The sequence below is a fragment of the Choristoneura fumiferana genome, chromosome 21 (genome assembly GCF_025370935.1).
Source record: "Choristoneura fumiferana chromosome 21, NRCan_CFum_1, whole genome shotgun sequence".
NCBI lineage: Eukaryota > Metazoa > Arthropoda > Insecta > Lepidoptera > Tortricidae > Choristoneura > Choristoneura fumiferana.
Genome location: NC_133492.1, coordinates 16,657,926 through 16,678,294, shown reverse-complemented (window position 1 = coordinate 16,678,294; position 20,369 = coordinate 16,657,926). Strand labels below are relative to the sequence as shown.

Genomic DNA, 20,369 nt, shown 5'->3' with positions numbered 1-20,369 from the left:
ATGTTAATCAGTATCTTCTCTCCGCCACAGCTACTGACACCATGTCTATCGCAGCAATGCCGGATGAAAGTACAGTCCAGTCTGTCTGCGATCACGTTCAGAATAGCGCTGCCCCTCACTCTGCTCACCAGGGACGCGGCCCTGGAAAGATGCCTTAGGCACTACAGAATCGAGGCAGCCCCACCTGTAACTTCGCTTTCTATAGTTCGCCCATAGGCTACAGGTGTACATTGATGTGCATTTTAACCCTTAACTACCTACGTCCACGTCCTGTTTCAGAAACACAACCACCTATGAGCGGTCTACACTTCATTCAATTAAGAATTGGGGCCACAGCAACATTGTATTGCGTGTGGTCAACTATTTCTTACCTAGCAAATAGTCCAGTACAATAGTCTGGGAGCCGCAAAATAAAATTGTTTTAATGCCACATAATTTGCGTGTCGTCAATTGTTATTCTAGTACAAATTGTAAAGAGATTACAGTTCACGAGCCGCAATACAATGTTGCTGTGGCCTCCAATTCTAAATTAAATGAAGTACCTATAGGAGACCACTAGTTTTAAAGGATATGCAAAAAATATAGAAATTTAGTTTAAATTTATTAAAAAAAGTAATAAATCAAATTCTAACAGTCTATGCTTTTTATTTGCATTAAGCATTACATAATAAATCAATAGATTTTTTTATATACTTAACACATTTCAGTACTTCTCCTATCCTTACTGTAAAATTACTTACCCTAAGGGGATATGAGATCTTAAAATATAGGAACATAACATAAAGATTATTACTAAAGTTTCATCAAATTGAATGATCAACCAATTTCATTTTACAAGAGCATTTTATTTATATAAAATTGCAAACCCTCAAAACAACCATTTTTCTCGGCAATCGATATAATTTATTCGTGCATTCGAGACAAATTAGTCTCTTGCATTCAATGATGACACTTATAGTAACAACCTTTTGTGACTGTGTTACTAGGAAGCAAGTTGTACTAAAAAATATTAAAAATATATTTTTTTTTATTATATTAAAAATGTTAAAAAATAAAATACACACAACCACCTACGTTCGGTCTGGGAGACCACGTACGAATATTACTCAACCACCTACCTACGGTCTCTGAGACCGTTGTCGCCAGTATTATGCTCATTTAATTCAAAGGAATACACATCCAAACGTGTCGACCACATGACGGCCACTGATTGGCCCCCAGGAAAAGGACCTTGTACCACTACCACTAGAAGTTTGTGCGCCGCGATTGCATCGAATTATTATCATTTTTAAATCTGCTAAGTCAAAGTCAAAATATCTTTATTCAATTTAGGCTATAACAAGCACTTATGAATGTCAAAAAAAATCTACCACCGGTTCGGAAAAACCTCTGCTGAGAAGAATCCGGCAAGAAACTCAACGAGGTATATTTTTTTTAAAACAGATTTACATTATTATTAAATGATATGTATACATCCCAAGTATTTAACACAACTTTATTTTTAACACAGTAGGTTTGCTATTTGAAGGGATCGCTAATGCGAATCGGAATTATCCAAATATCCCTGTCCATGATAATCATTAACTTTATAATGCGCCTTTGATATTAATGTCTTCTTTACAATAGATCTGAATTTTGTATCCGTTTCATTTATAATATTTTTTGGAATATTATTATAAAAACGTATGCAAGGTCTGAGAGACCGCACGTATGTGGTTAAGGGTTGGTCAGAGATCCCGCTAAAAAAATGTAAGCTCAGGCAGTGCAGTGTAGTGAATGTGAAACATACTAATTACTAGAAGGAAACGTAGTCGACAACCTTTGTAAAAAAATCCCTTCAGAACTCTACAGTTTTCCATAACAGAAGCAGTCAGCTGTTGAGTTCTCATTAAAGCAACCGTGCTCTTACTTGTAATAGCAATATGAAATTTTATGAAAAAACTTTTTAATTCAATCATCTGTTTTTCACATGCAGTAATGGCTCGGAGCAAAAGTTGCTCGAAGCTGGCACGACAGGGCCGAAACGCTCAGACCTCGTAGGGAACTCAATTATTATTTTGGCAAGCTTTGTAGCCAACGTTAGAAGGAATTACTCTTGCTAAAACTTAATTTAAATTTGTCTACGCAGTCTTAATTCAAAAGCGTCTTTGTAACGTATGTTCTTGATAAAGTAAGGAATTTAATTTAATTGTGCTATGGGATGGGCGTGGGACCCATTTCCGTTTGTGAAACGTTAGCCTCCTTTATGCCCATAGGACTGTTTCGGTATTCGAAAGCGTTTATTTACGATCGGAATCCGAACGAGCCGACGACCAGTTTAATTAAACATAACTCAAAACAATGTCCATCGGAACTCATAAACGGAACATCTGACCGAGGTATTAAAAGGGATCACATGTTGAACGCATTCGGCTATACCAATCCCGGAGCGCCAAGGGCTTGCCGCATGATCGAAAATTGGAGCGGACCAAATGAAACGCTCTGTATATTTTCAACAAAAACCAAGGGTGATATTAAAATTCAGCGTTTTAACGTTCCCCTGCGGGCAGCAATAGTCAAGGATTTTTCAATTGACCACCCGCGTCGCAATTTCCTGACGGATAAAGCCCGGCCCGAGTTTTCCTCTTACAGATCTTTAAGGTCAAAATGTATGCGGGAAATAGAAAGTTTCACTGTTAGGGCCTTTTTATGCTTTTTATAACATCGCCTCTCAGCTATATAGAAAACGTTAAGCCGTGAGTAACTGTATCTTTTGGTGAAATGAGATTTTTTACGCCCGTGGTAACGAGTGTGTAGGGGTGTTTTTGCATTATTTACAATTTTGGAAGACTTATAGCCTGTTTCACCACTTATTGTTAAATTTTATGTGACAGGTGAATGTGATGCTAACACTGTTTATTTGGACAAAAGAAACAAAGATGACATCACTTAGCTATCATAAAAAAAATATATCAAAGGTGAAACGGACGGTAGTACTGGTACTAAAGAAAAGTTTTCTTGGGCTATCGCAGCGAGTTAAATTAAACGTGAATATCATCAAAATAAGCTCGTATCTCAAAAGAACACTTATATCACAAAACATTAAGAGACAAGCATTTTTTTAAGTGATGCCGAAAATAATAATGTCATAAGATTACGTATATTTACGTAAGATTGTTGTATTAAGTTAGCATACTAGGAACAATACTAAGTAGAAAATAACAAATATACAATCGAAGAGAACCAGATGATTGCTCACAAGAAGAATTCCAAACTGTGAGTAACATCCAATGTGAAAATAACGAAAAATATAATCAACAAAGCGAAGAACGAATGGACAGAAATACGAGGGATTGTTTGAGAAATATTTAAAAGTTTCTAGCGCGGAGTAAAATTCCGCGCAAGAATGTTGACCGAAACAAAGGCTTTCCGACGTGGATTATACTATTTTTCAATTCGAGGGATGGTGGTAATACTAGATAATATTTCCCAGTTTTGCTGTTAGGAGATAGGAGTATTTAGTACAGGAGAAATCATGCGTAAGTCTTGTTTATATCCAACGGGTGTATAATATTTCAACCTATGCGTAAACCAATACGACTAGAGACTACTACAACTTTCGGGGCATGTAATAAAAGTAAATAAAATTGTCACGATGTTTTGGGGCACATTGCAGTGGCTGTTGTTATATTCAGAAGTCAGCTTCTGCAGCAGCCTTAGAAAGAAAGAAAGAAAGAAATAAATAAAGAAAGAAATAATTTATTTGCTCGAATACGGTTACATACATATTTTATAAATTATATTAGGCCTTATTGAACAAAATCACAATTTATAAACTACTTTTACATATAAATAGAGCTATAGAGGTTTAAAATTATAGATAAGACAGAGAAAGAAGATGTAGATGTTTATGGGCGGTGGTAATCTCTTACCATCAGGAGACCCACTTGCTCGTTTTCGATCCAGTCGAATAAAAAAAAGAAGCAAGCTAGCATGTGAAGTAGCGCTAGTAGCGCCATTTCTACTGTATAGAGAAAAGCGTTATTTAAAGAGAGATTTTTAAAAATAATTTTCTTGAAATGCTAATAGAGAAAAAAAATTAAAAAAAAAACTTTTTTCGTTTTAACAAACAACTTCATTTGTTAGTGGAAATTTAAAAAACACGGAGCATGTTACCAAAATAGACAAAAAAAATAATACGCAAATGATGCTTAACATGTTAGAGAATTTCTCTCTCTCACTCAGTTAAACCTGCCACCAGGTGGACTGACGACATCGTGAGAGTAGCGGGAAACCGGTGGATGCAAGTGGCAAGTTGTCGTTCATTGTGGCGTTCTAAGGGGGAGGCCTTTGTCCAGCAGTGGACGTCTTCGGGCTGATGATGATGATGATGATGATGACTCAGTTAAACGCTGGTCATTTTTAAACTAACCAATACTATCAGTTAACATTTAAATTGTTAAAACATTACAAAATATACTGATATAATACAATACAATACAATACAAAGACTCTTTATTGTACACCAGACATAGTAAGCGATACAGAAAACAAATTATTAAAATTACAAGGTGAGCAATAGGCGGCCTTATCGCTTAAGAGCGATCTCTTCCAGGCAACCTTTTTTACAGAAAGAAGGAAGGACTAGTTAACAACAGGTGGTGCATCAAAAGTAGATCAGAAAATTAATAATCTCACATTATCAACATTAGTTTTCGTTGTTCCGCATGATAAAATCCACATCAAATTTAATGTACTTCCCCTAAGTGCTTTAAAACTGCTCGTTCGATTCAATTACTGCTCTATAAAACAGCTATAACTCAGTGTAACGCCCATAGAATAACATCCTCGTCCAAGCTAGTGCAATAAATCATGAACCATCCTACCTCGCTCACATGTTTCAAACTACCCTACATTTTATTTATTAATACGATGGATGTAAAGGTATTGAGAGTTGGGAGATTGAAAAATAATCTTTTTCAGTGGTGATTTTGAGTTGTGGATTTGTGATTTTTTTAGATTAAGAACATTTTTTTGAAGTTTCATCCTCTTTGGCTGTTGGCGCTAATTGGCGCAAGTCCTTTGCCGCACGCCTTCGCACGTAAAAACCGCTGTCAGCGGAACACTTTTGAATTTTTTGGTTGATGTAACTTGGTACAGTTTTTTCTTTTGATTATTTGAAGCAGCCGTTAAATCAGCGAATGCTCATAATTATATACATCCTGTACTCGGGGACAGATGACCGAGGAGGGAGCGCCAAAGTTCGCATACTCTTCGTTAGTCATACCGTAATTTTTGTCCGATTCATCGTTTGTCATAATTTACATCCACTTAAACCTTACAGTTTTCTGAATTTTTTTAATGGTCATCCTATAGAAAACTATAGGTTAGGTTAGGTTTATGGATTCAGAGAAATAAGAGTTATGACAAACGATCATTCTGACAAACAGTACTTTCGGACTCAATAAGTATGCGAGCCGATGATATGTGGGTTGTTAACGTAAGTACACAACACAGGGTGTATCAAAATTATTCTACAATATTTCAGAAGACGGTTTGGTGCCGGGACGTGACGGGACGGTGTGGTTTGATTGAACACCTCTGTAAAGGTTTTTTTATTTGAGTTTTTGATTCAAAATTATGGCCGCGGTTAGTAGCGGAGAAGCAAGATAAAAAATGTAGTCTTTTGATCAAAACAAAAGATCAAGGGAATACCTAAATTAATCATTTCGACATGATAAGACGTTTAAATTATATTTGAGATTCCCCCGTTTCTTAAGTGATGCACATCGCACATCGTAATCTGAGTTAATCTTGCCTTAAATTCGTTCCTAATTTAGTAAATTTAAGACCTCGTTTATCTTCTAGGAGCCGCTTCCAACATAATTATACATTATCTTTGCACGGAGACTGCTAATCCTCCAAGAATATTAATCTACCTCTATCCCGTGTTATTCATAAGCACGCTTCTTCACAACTCGTTGACAACATATTGATTGGCCTCAAAAACTTTCTCCCTTTCTCGCTCAACTGTAATCTGTAGCTATCTCATTCCCAGATCAACTTTTTTACCGTCCACATACCTACCCATAAAGTTCCGTGATAATAAAATTATGATCGACGAAGCGAACTTTACGATTTATTTATTGGGTTGACGATAGTTGCCGAATGTTCCTGACTTTTAGCAACAAAATAAATAGAAGAATCGCTTGTCTAGTACAAATTTAGGTTGGTTGTTGGAGTAGTCTTTTGATGAATGTCGGCTTTTTGTTGCCAGAAATCGTTTTAGGGATAGCAATTCATTATTCCTTTCAAATGAGTTTTATCGGCGTATTGAAAACAAGACACTGTTTCTTAAAGTAGTAACTAGACACGACGGATTTCGCGTGAATACTTTTTTGAGTTGCAGACGGCCACATCGCTTGAAGAACAGATAACCATTGGGGGAGAAAAGTTCTCGAGTACTACCAGGATCTGGAAGACGCAGCTTTGGCATGGTTGTCGCTACGTGGACTACGACATTGCAAGAGTTGCGGGCAGCCCGTGGATGCAAGTGGCTAGTCTTTTTAAACATGCCTTTGTTCAACAGAGAACGTCTTCCAGCTGATGATAATGATATTTTTCCTAAGGCTTACTACTTTTGTATGTTCCACTGAAACAATGGCCATGAAATTTTGCATACATTTTTTTATTAAAAGTTCAGAATAAATAAAAAAAATTATCTCCAAAAAATAGTAATATTTGCTTGGTAAACGGGAAAACTTCCGCAAATTCTTGAAGTAATTTAATTAAAACGTGTAAACAGCGAAAAATTTTCTAATCTTAATATCATGACGTCATCAAGGATCAGCAATACAGTCGAAAATAATGGATACTCTCAAAACGTTCCAAAAATGCTAGTTACATTTCAAGTTAAAACAAGTGCCATCCGTCACAATTACTTTAAATAACCCGAGTGTGACGGATAAAATCGATTCACCAGCGCCGTTCGAATTTAGTGTTAAAGCATTTACATCGAATACGCCCTTTGGGGATCTTGACTCCTGACAGGCATTGTCGGCCCTTTGATGGTATCAGGGACGGTAAAAGTGAACAAAACAGGCCGACACCCATTAGTCAAGGAGTTGACGTTTGCAAGAAAGGGAAGGGTGTCCGGTGGCCGTCTCGTCAGCGGCCCATCCTGAATTCCATTTGTCAAAGGTTTAAGCTACGGGTTTACGAGGCATCCTGTTTTCTTGATGTCTTTTGTGAGGCCCGTTTGAACTGTTATGTTTTGAGAAATATCGGGGCTGCTAATGGCTTGCTGTATATCGCCAAAATTAACTGAAGATACCACTAATCGGAGTGCGTATCCGAATGGCGTAGCGTCAGATATTTCCGTGGTAAAGCCGAAGCAAAGATCGCTTACATTTTTCATAAATACTGAATGTCCTGTTGTCCTATTTTGTAACTATTGGGCAAGCCGGTGAGAATAGGGTTCTATGGACGCATCGCCTCGGTATCTAGTGACATAATTACATAACAGGAGTCATAAACGTAATCTTTGACATATTTTTTTACGCCGAAAGCATACAAATTTCTAAATGGTCAATAGTCATCGTGTACAACGCTATTTCATTTAATTTTCATTTATTTATTTTGTTTTGCAGTTGTTGCAAATATTTATGTCAGTAGTAGTAAGGAAAATCGTAATGATTTGAAAATAATAGATTTTAGCCGCAACTTTATCTGCGAAGAATTCTTTTATCGCCGCGGGTCTCTCCGTATATTTGTAAATAAGTACTTAATTATACTTCTTATGACACGATTATCACTCATTGAGGCAACCTGTGTTAAGTCATTTTGATCAATACATAATAATTTAAATTCATTCGTGCTTTGCACTGCATGTACGGAATGAAATATTCTAGATTGATTTCGTGTAACGTAGTGTGATAAAGAAAATTAAGGTGCTAGAAAATAAAGTGCGGATATTTTTAAATTATTATTATCATTCAAATTACCAATAAAAACCAAAAATGTTATAAGTATAACATGATTATAAAATGTAGTTGTTGAAAACAAAAGAAAGAAAGCTACCAGTGTGTTTTTATGTAGCATTTTTTTTATTTCTTTATTAACTAACACATAAATTGTAATTATTTTGCTTGAAAGCAATTGATAATAAAACAAATTATCAACCCTTTAATATCTGCATTTAATTTTCTGGCAACCTGTATTAAATATGGCAGGTGGTAGGACCTTGTGCAAGGTCCGCCCGGATTGCTACCACCATCTTGCTCGCCAATCCTGCCGTGAAGCAACAGTGCTTGCACTGTTGTGTTTCGGCGTGGAGAGAAAGACAGCCGGTGAAATTACTGGCACTTAGGCCACTAGGTTGGCAACGCATCTGCAATACCCTTGGTGTTTCAGATTTTTATGGGCAGTGGTATGGTGATCTCTTACCATCAGGAGACCCACATGCTTGTTTGCCATACAGTGGAATAAAAATATATATATTGTCACTCACCTGTTCTACCCAAACGTTCGTTGTCATGATTTGATTCTTAAGGTTCTGAAAAGAAGAAAAAACAATTATTAGTTACGTCCGGTTATTGTCCAAAAAGTTGAGAGAGTATAAATGATAAGATTTTATTAAAATTATTAATTTATGGGTGTCTATAAGGGCTATTTACATGGTCTAGAAAATATATAAAAATTATATCATTTACCCGGATTATACGGGTAAAACATGAAAATACAAACTATTTATTTGTTGTAATTTGTTACCGCTACACCACGATATATAATTTATTCCCGCTATGAACCGTTAGTTGACTAAACCGCTGAACGTAGTTGAAATTCAGTATACAGATAGTCCCGGGGAAGGGCATAGGATAGTTTTTATCCCGGGAAATTGCATAGTTCCCGCGGGATAGCGATAAAAGAATTCTACGCGGACGGAGTCGCGGGTAACAGGCTAGCTTTAACTATTTCTTTATACTGCAAACTATTTTTTATTATAATTACAAATAAATATATATACTGAACGGCACAAAATTTGGCCCACTCTCCATACAAAATTACCTATAACTGCATACATTTGAGGGCCAGATTTTTTTCCGCTCAGTATATTTTGTCTAACTTTAAAAGATGTATGTTACACTTAGATACAAGTATATCCACGTCAATCGGAACATTTTATATTAAAATCAGTCAACCACGAATGAAGATTCTTGTTTAACCTAATATAAGGTAGAGGTTCATCAAGGGTCTTCCCCCTGGATACGAAGCGGCAGCCTCCTAAAGTTAACAGAAGTGGAAACTTCGAAGTGCGAGGGTCATCGATTGTCCTTCAACCCTTTAAAAAATTGAGAACTGCTTTTTGTTCTCAGTGAAATAAAATAGCGATATCTTTACTACGGCTAAAACAAATGTGGGATTGATTCGTGGCATCTCGTTAAAACTGCAACAAATAGCCAGCTATTTTATTTTAAAGGCAAGCGTACCGAAAAAACCTCTACCATAGATTTAGAACAAAATAAATGCCACAAATACAAATTTGGTATTCAATTTAACACTTTTCGAAAAACTTCCTCTAAGACTTCCTCTTGCAGGTGGTAGGACCTTGTGCAAGGTCCGCCCGGATTGCTACCACCATCTTGCTCGCTAATCCTGCCGTGAAACAGCAGTGCTTGCACTGTTGTGTTTCGGCGTGGAGAGTAAGACAGCCGGTGAAATTACTGGCACTTGAGGTATCCCATCTTAGGCCTCTAGGTTGGCAACGCATCTGCAATCCCCCTGGTGTTGCAGGTGTCTATGGGCGGTGGTGATCTCTTATCATCAGGAGACCCACTTGCTCGTTTGCCATCCAGTTGAATAAAAAAAAAAGACATTAGGTATGTAAAAAAAATACTTCAAACGCAAACTTTACAGCAGACCCCTCTCTCTCTGTTATCAAATTTACATGCACAAAATACCGTTTCAAAACATACAAGGCCGTACATATACGCCAACTAAATTCAGTTTAGCTTATTGTGAAATATAAAGTATCTTCGAGTAAATGTTTCATTAACTCTACACAACAGCTGAAATGTAGCACTTCTAGCTCCTTAGATTCCGCAAAAAGACGAATAGCACTTCAAGGTGGTTCTAGAACTCTAGATTCCTCATTTTAATTACCTAGACATCTTCCGATAAGATATAATTGCATTCTTCCAGTCCCAATGAAACCGGATAGTTCTCTGAATGGTAACACAGTTTCAAAGGCACCTTATATTTAAAATGCTTCTGGAATCCTCAAGAGGGTCCGGTTGCGAGGCATTTCGAATTGCCCGACTTGGATTGCTTTAGAATCGATAGAATTGAATCTGTTTGAAATGGCTGTTCGTTGTGCAATGCCGGTCTGTTGGTATTCTGTGTCTTATGTGGCGTAAAATAGATGCGATTCCGACAAACGTCATTTGGTCTTACTTCTACAATTCATCAACACTAAGTAGTTAATTTAACATTTGTTTTCTTTGTTTGTTGCTTTGCCATTTGAATTTTTAAAGTACAGGGAACTTTTTGCTCTAGCGTCTAAGGTTTAATATTGAATATAATTTTCCTTCATCACCATGGAAGTGCACTTAAGTGCGGTTCATTTCATCTTTCCTAATGCGAACTACTAAAGAATGGAATTCACTCTCATCGTCTGTATTTCCGAATAAATACAACCAAGGGCTCTTGAAAACAAAGAGTGAATGCTGTTACTGAAACAGTGATGTACACCTTTTGTCTCATGTGCACTTTTTACTAGGTGACATAACTACCTAGGCTCAGTTTTATGTAGAAAAATGAAGGATTCTATCACAAAAGGGAAGCTGTGGAGCTAGTAAAGATAACTAGCATTGTATTGTATTTGTCGATTATAATAATTGTCGTCGTAAAACAGATGAACTAGATAAATCCCCAGAGCGTGTAATAGTACCGATACATCATCCCAATAAGCGTAATAATCGAGTCACCTCGTTACCCACATCCCCGCAGACACCCAGATTATGGTACAAATAGATTGGTAGATAAATAATTTTACTGCAGACGTTACGCGATGGATAAAGCCTCAAGGGATTAAGGGATTCGCCGACGATTATTGTCGAATGACGATTTAAGTCCTTAACGATGCATAAACGATATTGCGTAAGCGATATTAAGTTGAATTATTTAATACAACATTAAACTTGCTAGGGTTTCAGGATATTGTTACTGTCATACCCATCAGAAATATCTATTAGTAATCAATTATATTGCAGTTCAACGCATTATTAACATCATACGCAAGCACGTGCGACGAGTGAACGTCCACTTCTTGACATTATTTAACAGGAATTAAATAATGAGCATAACCCGGAAAGGGTGAGTTAATCTTATGTAATTACTGTCATGTGCAGATAATAATAAAATTTTGGATACACCCTGAAAATGTCATTGTTTTTGCAGGTGGTAGGACCTTGTGCAAGGTCCGCCCGGATTGCTACCACCATCTTGCTCGCTAATCCTGCCGTGAAGCAGCAGTGTTTGCACTGTTGTGTTTCGGCGTGGAGAGTAAGACAGCCGGTGAAATTACTGGCACTTGAGGTATCTCATCTTAGGCCTCTAGGTTGGCAACGCATCTGCAATACCCCTGGTGTTGCAGATGTTTATGGGCGGTGGTGATCTCTTACCATCAGGAGACCCACTTGCTCGTTTGCCATCCAGTCGAATAAAAATAAAAAAACTATTAAAACAAAACAAAGCTTCATAATAAATTAATAAATTTATCTAGACACGCGGCAGCGTACCAAGCCAAGCTTAAAAGAAGAGTACTGGCGACGCAGGAACGAACCAATTATTTATTGACGGAGCTGTGCCAAATCGACCAAATATTCTGTACGTTCTAATTTACTTGTGTTTGTTTTAACGGCAAGTTAGATTAAGATTGGTTTCGGAATCTTTTTGTATTTTTTATTTAAATTCCAAATTCTTGTTACTTTTACGGTTATCCCGTAAAACCCATATCGAAAATACAAACTGAAATATAGATGCACAGAAAAACCAGCGAAAGCGAGCGAGCGAGTTAGAGTAAAGTATTGACGGGCTATTCCAAATGTGACACGATCCAAACTACAATCCTTAGAAACTTTGGTGTTGTTTTGAGCACTATTTGAAGTTGCAAAAAGCCTTGTTATTTTATAAATTTTACATGTTACAGCCATCATAAACTAAAAACAATTGCATTCAACTGAAACATTAAATTCACTAGCGATGGGAGTAAAACGGGCAAAAATGTTAATTCAGTTCCCGCAGGACCGTGAACGTTGCCAATTTCCACTTGCGACCAACGACTGATCACTTGGAATTACGCCAGCGGCTTCACTGGCCTTTAAGTTACGCTAGTGCAGTGCCGGGCCTTAGAGTTACGCCAGCATGGCCTTTGCGCTGAAGATTACACGTAGGGTCCCCACTTCAAAAGGAAAATGGAACAACCGTCAAAATCCATCCCTTTTAAGCCGGATTTATATTTGTCGGTTGGTGGTGTGTTTTGACGCATCCGCATTAGCGATCCCTTCAAATAGCGAACCTATTGTGTTAAATACTTGTGCTGTATAGATATCATTTAATAACATTGTAAATGTTTAAAAAAATATATACCTCGTTGAGTTTCTTGCCAGATTCTTCTCAACAGAGGTTTTTTCGAACCGGTGGTAGATTTTTTTTGACATTCATAAGTGCTTGTTATAGCCTAAATTGAATAAAGATATTTTGACTTTGACTTTGATGAGATCAGAGAGCCTACTACGAAACTCGCAAATCGAAGTTCGTATCGCACCGTCCCTTTCACTCGCGTATTAAATGACGTAAGCGCCAGCGGGACGGCAACATACGAAGTTCGAGTTTTGCACTTCGTTTTTTTTTACTGGTGAAACCTGGTTGTGTTGAAATTTCTGCCTCTGAACGTAAATTCTTTTGTTAATGTAAGTACATGTACCGGATACTTTGTTGTAATGCTGTCGTTATGGCAGCGCACTTACCGTAGTAAGTAGACTAGTTAAGTTAGTTTTTAGTTTGGTTGGAGACTGAAAACCAGCGACCTCGCTGAGTCTCTTGTCCATTTTGCCTCACTTAATAAAGTTATCTGTCTTGTACCTATTGTAATTTTTGGTTTGTGATGGTGAATAAAATTTTCTATTATTATTATTAATTATTATTAATACTTCCAATTAGTTAGGTCTTATTATCACCAAGTCATTAGGATTTCACGTCACTTAAAAACGACAACTCGGTTCGCGTAAGTGCGTTAAAACTTTGCCCACTTCATTCAATATTCTTCATTCAATTTGGACGACCGGATGGCGAAGTGGTTAGAGAACCTGACTACGAAGCTTGAATAATACGAATGTTTGTTCTCGGATCTTGGATACATCCAACCATCATATGAATTTAAGTATGTATTTATCTATATAAGTATGTTTATCCGTTGCCTAATACGCGTTGGATAGTACAAGCTTTGCTTAGTTTGGGCCTAGTACAATAATAAGTGTCAAGTGTCCCATGTTATTTATTACTATTTATTTGTTCATCCTCTTCCATGGCGCGCCACAACACTCTGTCTTCAGCCCCTCGCATCCATCCGCCGCCAGCGATCCTCTTAAGGTCGTCCGTCCACCGTGCCTCAGGACGCCCTACACTACGTTTTCCCGTCCGTGGTCTCCATTCGAGGACTCGTCTACTCCCCCGTTCATCGGTCCTGCGACAGACGCGGCCAGTCCAATGCCACTTCAGCGAACTAATTCTCTGAGCAACGTCGGTAACTTTCGTTCTTTGTCGGATAATGAGATTTCGGATTTTATCATTCAAAGAAACCCCTAGCATATCATTACCCCTAGACAGTGTTGTGGCGCGCCATGGAAGAGGCCTATATCCAGCAGTGGACTGCTGTAGGTTGATGATGATGATCACGATGATAAATGTTAATCCAGATGAGCGTCGGTAAAGTACAGTGAGTACGCTCGACACGCCAAGTTTTTGTGGTACACCTCGGTTTCTATTTCGTTTCATCGGCAAACCACCGCGATCGGCGATTAGATTATCATTTTATCGCGACAACATTCAATATTGTGGCGAAATAACCGAGCAATTTGGCAGTACAAAATTGTTTTAACTAAGCCATTCGGCTGACCGAGTTTCGGCCTAATACACTTTGCGGGAAATGGAAAATCTTGTTGTGTAAAATAATGACCGAACGTCCCTTCCTGTGAGTCATCGGCCGTTGAAATTGGTGAGACTTAATGGGAATTTTCTCCGATAAAACGTGCGTTAAGGTTTTTTTAACACGCTTTAATGAAGTCTAGTGTTGTATTTGTTAATTTCAGGCTATAGGATTATATGACATTCTAAAGTCCAGCATATACAATTTTGAAGATATGCTGAAACAATTTTTTTTTCTTAATTTAATTAAGTGTGAAAATTTTACGAGGGTCTTACGAGGCTATTTACTTCTTCCCACAGTGTCTCTTCAACAAGTAAAAGTTGGCTGACAGTTTCGCATACTACTGCCGATCTATAGCAGGGATTGATATTTGAGTTATACATACATACAATTAAAGGCGTATAGTTAAAATAACACACAGCACAATAGCTGCACTTTGGAATTTACATGTATTGGCTGAAATGTTGATGACATCGATTAACAAAATTAAATTAGCACAGAAGAAAAGAGAGCTAAAACGAAATAATTAAAGACGTCAGATTAAAAATACAATTCACTACTTGAAAAATAATAATTTGTCATCTCCTAGCCGAGGCGGTTTCAACCTTTTGGTTTTAACAGCAAACTTTTCGTTCATCAAAGTTTCACGGGACACCAGTAAAAACAGACAAAAGCGAGTCGGACTGGCGCGTGGAGGATTCCGTACAGTATACCCATAATATGTAGAACATAACGGACAGCGCAGGCTTATTAACACCTGACATCTTTAGGTGCGTTAGGCGAGCTTTGCGGTGAAGGAAAGCATCGTGAGGAAACCTGCACAACCTGCGAAGAAATTCAATGGTGCGTATGAAGTTCCCAATCCGCACTGAGCCCGCGTGGGAACTATGGCCCAAGCCCTCTTGTTCTGAGAGGAGGCCTGTGCCCAGCAGTGGGACGTGTATAGGCTGGGATGATGATGATGATGATCTTTAGGTACGAAACCTATTCATATTTTCAATGCAGCATACACTTCGTAGCAATCGCGGCACACCTGAAAATATACGTGACACACTGGTGGGTTGAAAACGTCTGCTCTAGGCGAATGAGAGTTTGTTGCTCAAACTATATAGTTTGGCGATTTTCATTAGGTAGGTGACTCAAGTCAATTAGAATTAACGTAACCAACAAGGCTAATGCGGCGTACCTACTTGACTAAAAGTAAGTTTTACAGAAGAGTGTTATTAAATATCTTTGTGTCCAAACCCGCCGCAAAATTTAGGTTTCGCGGCATTGCAGTATCATCGACGAAATAACGATACCGTAACGAAACGCGAAGACAACGACTGCACATCCTTTTCAAACCATCCATCTTAAAATCCCCTCGATCAAAACTAAAGGCGCACAAGCCAACTGGCAACCATTCCGAGTACTAATGTATCCCCAACTAAAACTCAGGCAATTGTCCAAAACCAAACCCATGTTTTTTAACCGATTCCCGCTCGATAACATCGTTACCCGAAAAGCTGACTTTTGGGTACGTGGCATCTTTTGTTTTACACCGTCGGCCAGCCAGCGTTGACCCCTCGTTTTACGGCCTGCCGGTCATTCATTTCATGCTTTTATGGACCCCGGCGACTGCTATATGTCTCAGTAAGCTGGTAGCCGTAAACTATCGTAGTCACGTAGGGAACAAAGGCGATATGACGAAGGTTCGTTTGTTATTAAAAACGTAAGACCTTTTTATTTATGCCCGCCCTTGTACGAGTCGCTATAACTCAGCGTAACGTTGGCAAGAGGGTATAAACGTGTGATACAAGGCTCAGTGAGTGACTTTGCCTTTCATTGTCCCATAAAATGACCAGGGAAACTAGGGAAGCTTCAAAGCAGGTAATGGGGTAGTTAAATAAATTAGGTCATGGGCGTACTCGTATGTCTTAAAAATGTAATAAAGTGTTTTATGCCAGGATATACGAGAAGTAAGCTGTGTTTAAACTTGCAAGAAAAATACGTATTTTTTAAAAACAATCGCCACCTCTCCCCCTAAAATAGGTCATTGAGAAAAAAATATAATTACTTTGATTGGATACAAAAGAAGCTTTTTTTTCTGATAGCGGCTGAATAAGCAAGTTCTGTAAATAAAGAATCAAGCTTAGCCAAAAATCCCAAAATCTTAGAAATAATAAACACACACACAAACATCACGTCTGTATTCCCAAATGGGGTAGGCAGAGCACACGAAACGTTACCGCTTCGGAGCCACTTTGTCAATAATTTATAATTTAATAAAACGCAATTAAATTATTTATCTCTAGATTTAATGTCAATAATGTCCTCACTTCTTAAGCTTTTCAAAAAAGCAGATTGTTTTATTTCTTAATAAGAAAATATATAAGAACCGTCGACATCGTCAGATTTGCTGTCAATGGTAACCTGGTGGAGAGGTGAGTTGTCGTATAATGTGACGTTCTAAGTGAGAGGCCTTTATTCAACAGTAGACGTCTTACAACTGATGATGATGGCAAGAACCTACTTTACACGAGACACGAAACAGTGATTATCAAATCCTAAAAGGATTACAAATCACATCCAAATGGTATCTTAATCACATTAACGTGAACAGGCAAAACAAAGATAACCAAGTGTATGCTAATCAGAGATGCGAAGGGTATTTGTCCCCGAATCCCCATAAATACAAATACATGTGCCAACATAACAGGATCATTACGGGCACGGTGTCCTGAATACCCTTAGTGGCCCAGTAATCTAACTATTATGTCATCCACAATAGCGTATTTGGCATTGTAATGTAGGTACGCCTAATTACATGCAAGGTTTTGACAATATCGGTTCACTTGGAGTCGTTGTCGTTGGTATTAGAATAGTTATACCCTGCGGGACGGAGGAATAAGAAACTAACTAGATTATCCCGTGGTGATTTAGAGAAATCCCTTAACATTCATCGTATCGCATTTAAAGGTCCTCGAGTGGCGACCATGAACCGGAAGACGAAGCTTAGCGTTGGCAGACCTCCCACTAGGTGGGCTGACGACATTGTGCGGGCAACCGGTGGATGTAAGTGGCGGGTTGTCGTGCATTGTGGCGTTCTAAGCGGGAGGCCTTTCTTCAGCAGTGGACATCTTCCGTCTGATGATGATGATGACCATCTTATCATCATAATAACAGCCGTAGGACGTGTATACGTAAGTATAAAATTATCATTAGTATTAGAACAAAAGTCACCGTCGTTGCTCAGAGAATTAGTTCGCTGAAGTGGCGTTGGGCTGGCCACGTCTGTCGCAGGACCGATGAACGGTGGAGTAGACGAGTCCTCGAATGGAGACCACGGACGGGAAAACGTAGTGTACGGCATCCTGAGGCAAGTCGGGGACTTCGAGAATCATATTCGGGTTCTTTAATCACTTGGCTATACGGTCATCAAATTTGTATGCCATGAAACGTTAACCCTAGAAGCATCTAATCAAAATTCAATATGCAAGTTGTAACCTATGTAAATCTCACATGATATCGAAATTGCTCGGAGACCAACTTGGCGAACTAAGTCCCGTTAACTTTTGCTCACAAGTTAGCAAGGGACTAGAATCTGCGTGTAGACAGGACATCTTGACCATATTTTACTTAGTATTATAGGGGGCAAACGAGCAAATGAATCGCCTGATGGTAAACAATTACAGTCGCTTATACCTGGACACCTGCAACACCAGAAGAGTCACAAGTGCGTTGCCGGACTTTTAGGTAGAAGTACGCTCTTTTTCTGAACGCTTGAAGGTCATATCGGTCCGGGAATACCGCAGGCGATAGTTCATTCCAGAGATTTGCTGTGCGAGGCAGGAAATTTCTGGAAAAACGCACAGTAGAAGACTGCCAACCATCTAGATGGTGAGGATGGAAGTGTTGTCGCGTAGGGAGGTGGCGGAAGGATGCGGCAGGGATCAACCCAAATAACTCCTCGGAGCACTCAGGTATGAATCAGTAATTCTGATTCTGATTCAGAATCGTTTATTTGCTGGAATACAGTATCGAAAGTTACAATATTATTGGTCTATGCGCGTGGGTGGGGAGTCAAAAATGTTTATATCGATGACTGTATGTGTAGATAAGCTTCTTCAATTGAGTTCTTGAACATTACGTTGTGACCATAATAAAAGTAAATTTTTTGTCTACTGTGACACTACTACATATCGTCTACCTACTTACCTAGTGTTAGTATGTAAAATAAAAGGATAGTTATGATTGGTTTCTGGGAGTCTTTTTGTATTTTTTTATTTCAACTCAAAATTTGTTACTTTAACGGGTATCCCGTGAAACCATATCGAAAATACAAACTGAGACATGGATGCACAGAAAAACCAAAACAACCGAAAAACCGTGTGCATAGGAGAAATTCGTGTCTAGACTCCTGTCCAGCGGTGGTGTAGGGGTTATAGCACGCAGCACGGATTGCTGAGGACCGGGTTCGGTTCCCAGCGCTGGACTCTATTTCTGTTTTTTCTGTGAACCCATGTCTCAGTTTGTATTTTCGAAAAGGATAGTTCTTTTATATGACGATTTGGTCTCATCAGTTCCTTCTTACGACTATTTGTCGATCATTAGCTGTAAAAAGCTTCGCTTATATACGACTACTTTGCTGATTATGCATATTGTTGGCAGGGAGAATATTAAACGAAGCGCACCTTAAAGCCATCAAACGCCACCCACTACACTAGTCCACTTAGGTTGGATAAAAACTGCTAAAAACAATTTTCTTTTTTTTGCCCACTCATCTGAGCCTAGTTCTCAGCTTGTTTACGATAACCAGGGTCCCGTAACCGAAGGTCCCCATTGTTATTAAAAAAGACGTCAACCGTTTGATTTATGGCTCCTTTTGTGGTGTTATAATGGAATTGTGTCGTGTAATGGTACTCATTAACAGCCAAGTGATAAATAAAGGCTGGATAAATAACAGCGATGTTATCAATAAAAATTAACGTTTCAGTCGGTCTCTGTTTACTGTTGAGGAAGTTCATAATAAATAATATGTAAAAATTTCCTGGCTAATATACGTTACCGTTACGCCCGTACTTACGAAAATTGAAAGGAATCACCGACAAATCCGAACTTGGAGTGCTGCGATCGGATTTGTTGATCCACGGAAGTGTTTATTGAGTTACTTACAAACATACGAACGGTTCCAATAAGCCTCTGTCAATATTTATAAACCAAACGAAATGCGGTTGGTAGGGTTATTCCTTTAAACTATAATGAGATTTTTATTTTGTACATTCGATAGAGCAAGTTTTTCGGGCACTTTGCCTATCTATTATATACATTGTTTTTTTATAATTCTGTTAACTTCGACAGATTGCTCAGTATATTGACAAAATGTCTTTTTTCGCTAAAAGTTCAATATATTCACAAAAATTTACAAACTTGAAAATAACATTGACGTTTACATTGTGTATACAAAAGGGACATCATACAAACTAGCTTTTCCTCCGTCTTTTACCAAATAAGTTTAAATCAGAAACAATCACAAACAAAGTTCGTAAATTATGACGTAATATTTGACGTAATAGTTCGTAATATTCAACTTTAAATTGCAAATTTTCATTAAAATCGAGCGTCCCGCTAAAATCTAAACCGGTGGGTGGAACAATTTGAAAAAATTCAGAATGGTAGTAAGTATATCATACTTTCAAAGAAAACTATGAGGGCTAAGTTTGTTTGAGAATTATTAGTAGTTTAAGAGTAAATAGGCCTAGGGTATAAAATATACCTAAACTTGGAAGATTCCGTATAAAATACGAAATCCTTAGAAAAATATTACTTATTTTTTTCGTAATGGCTACGGAACCCTATTTTGGGTGTGTCTGACACGCTCTTGATCGTTTTTTTATTTTTACTAAAACATAATAAAATGTGATTGTAAGGGCCTTCACCCTTAAAGTTTGAGGTAGTATCAAAACTACACGCTGTATAGTTCACATAAACATAGTTATGTTGTTGTTAATAGATGCAGCGGCATTGCAAAGGTTCCCAGAGAGACGCTACGCTGACCCCGCGTTCCAATTACAAAGTTTAATTAGTCGCCCACAGATGGCGCTGGCGAATATGACAAGGGACTGCGATAGTGACGACAGGATTCAATTATTTAAAGGCCCTGTGAGAATCGGACTCGCCCATGAAGGGTTCCGTAGCAGCAATT

At 38.2% G+C, this 20,369-nt stretch overlaps 1 protein-coding gene across 4 annotated transcripts in view; it reads right to left on the bottom strand.

Moving 5' to 3' along the window:
• nAChRalpha1 (nicotinic acetylcholine receptor alpha1) overlaps positions 1-20,369 on the bottom strand; it is a 372,458-nt gene that overhangs the window by 31,473 nt on the left and 320,616 nt on the right. For all 4 annotated transcript variants that reach the window (XM_074103992.1, XM_074103993.1, XM_074103994.1 and 1 more), the window contains one exon: positions 8,489-8,533. In XM_074103992.1, coding sequence (XP_073960093.1) covers positions 8,489-8,533 — 45 coding nt within the window. The remainder of the gene's footprint in view (positions 1-8,488; positions 8,534-20,369) is intronic.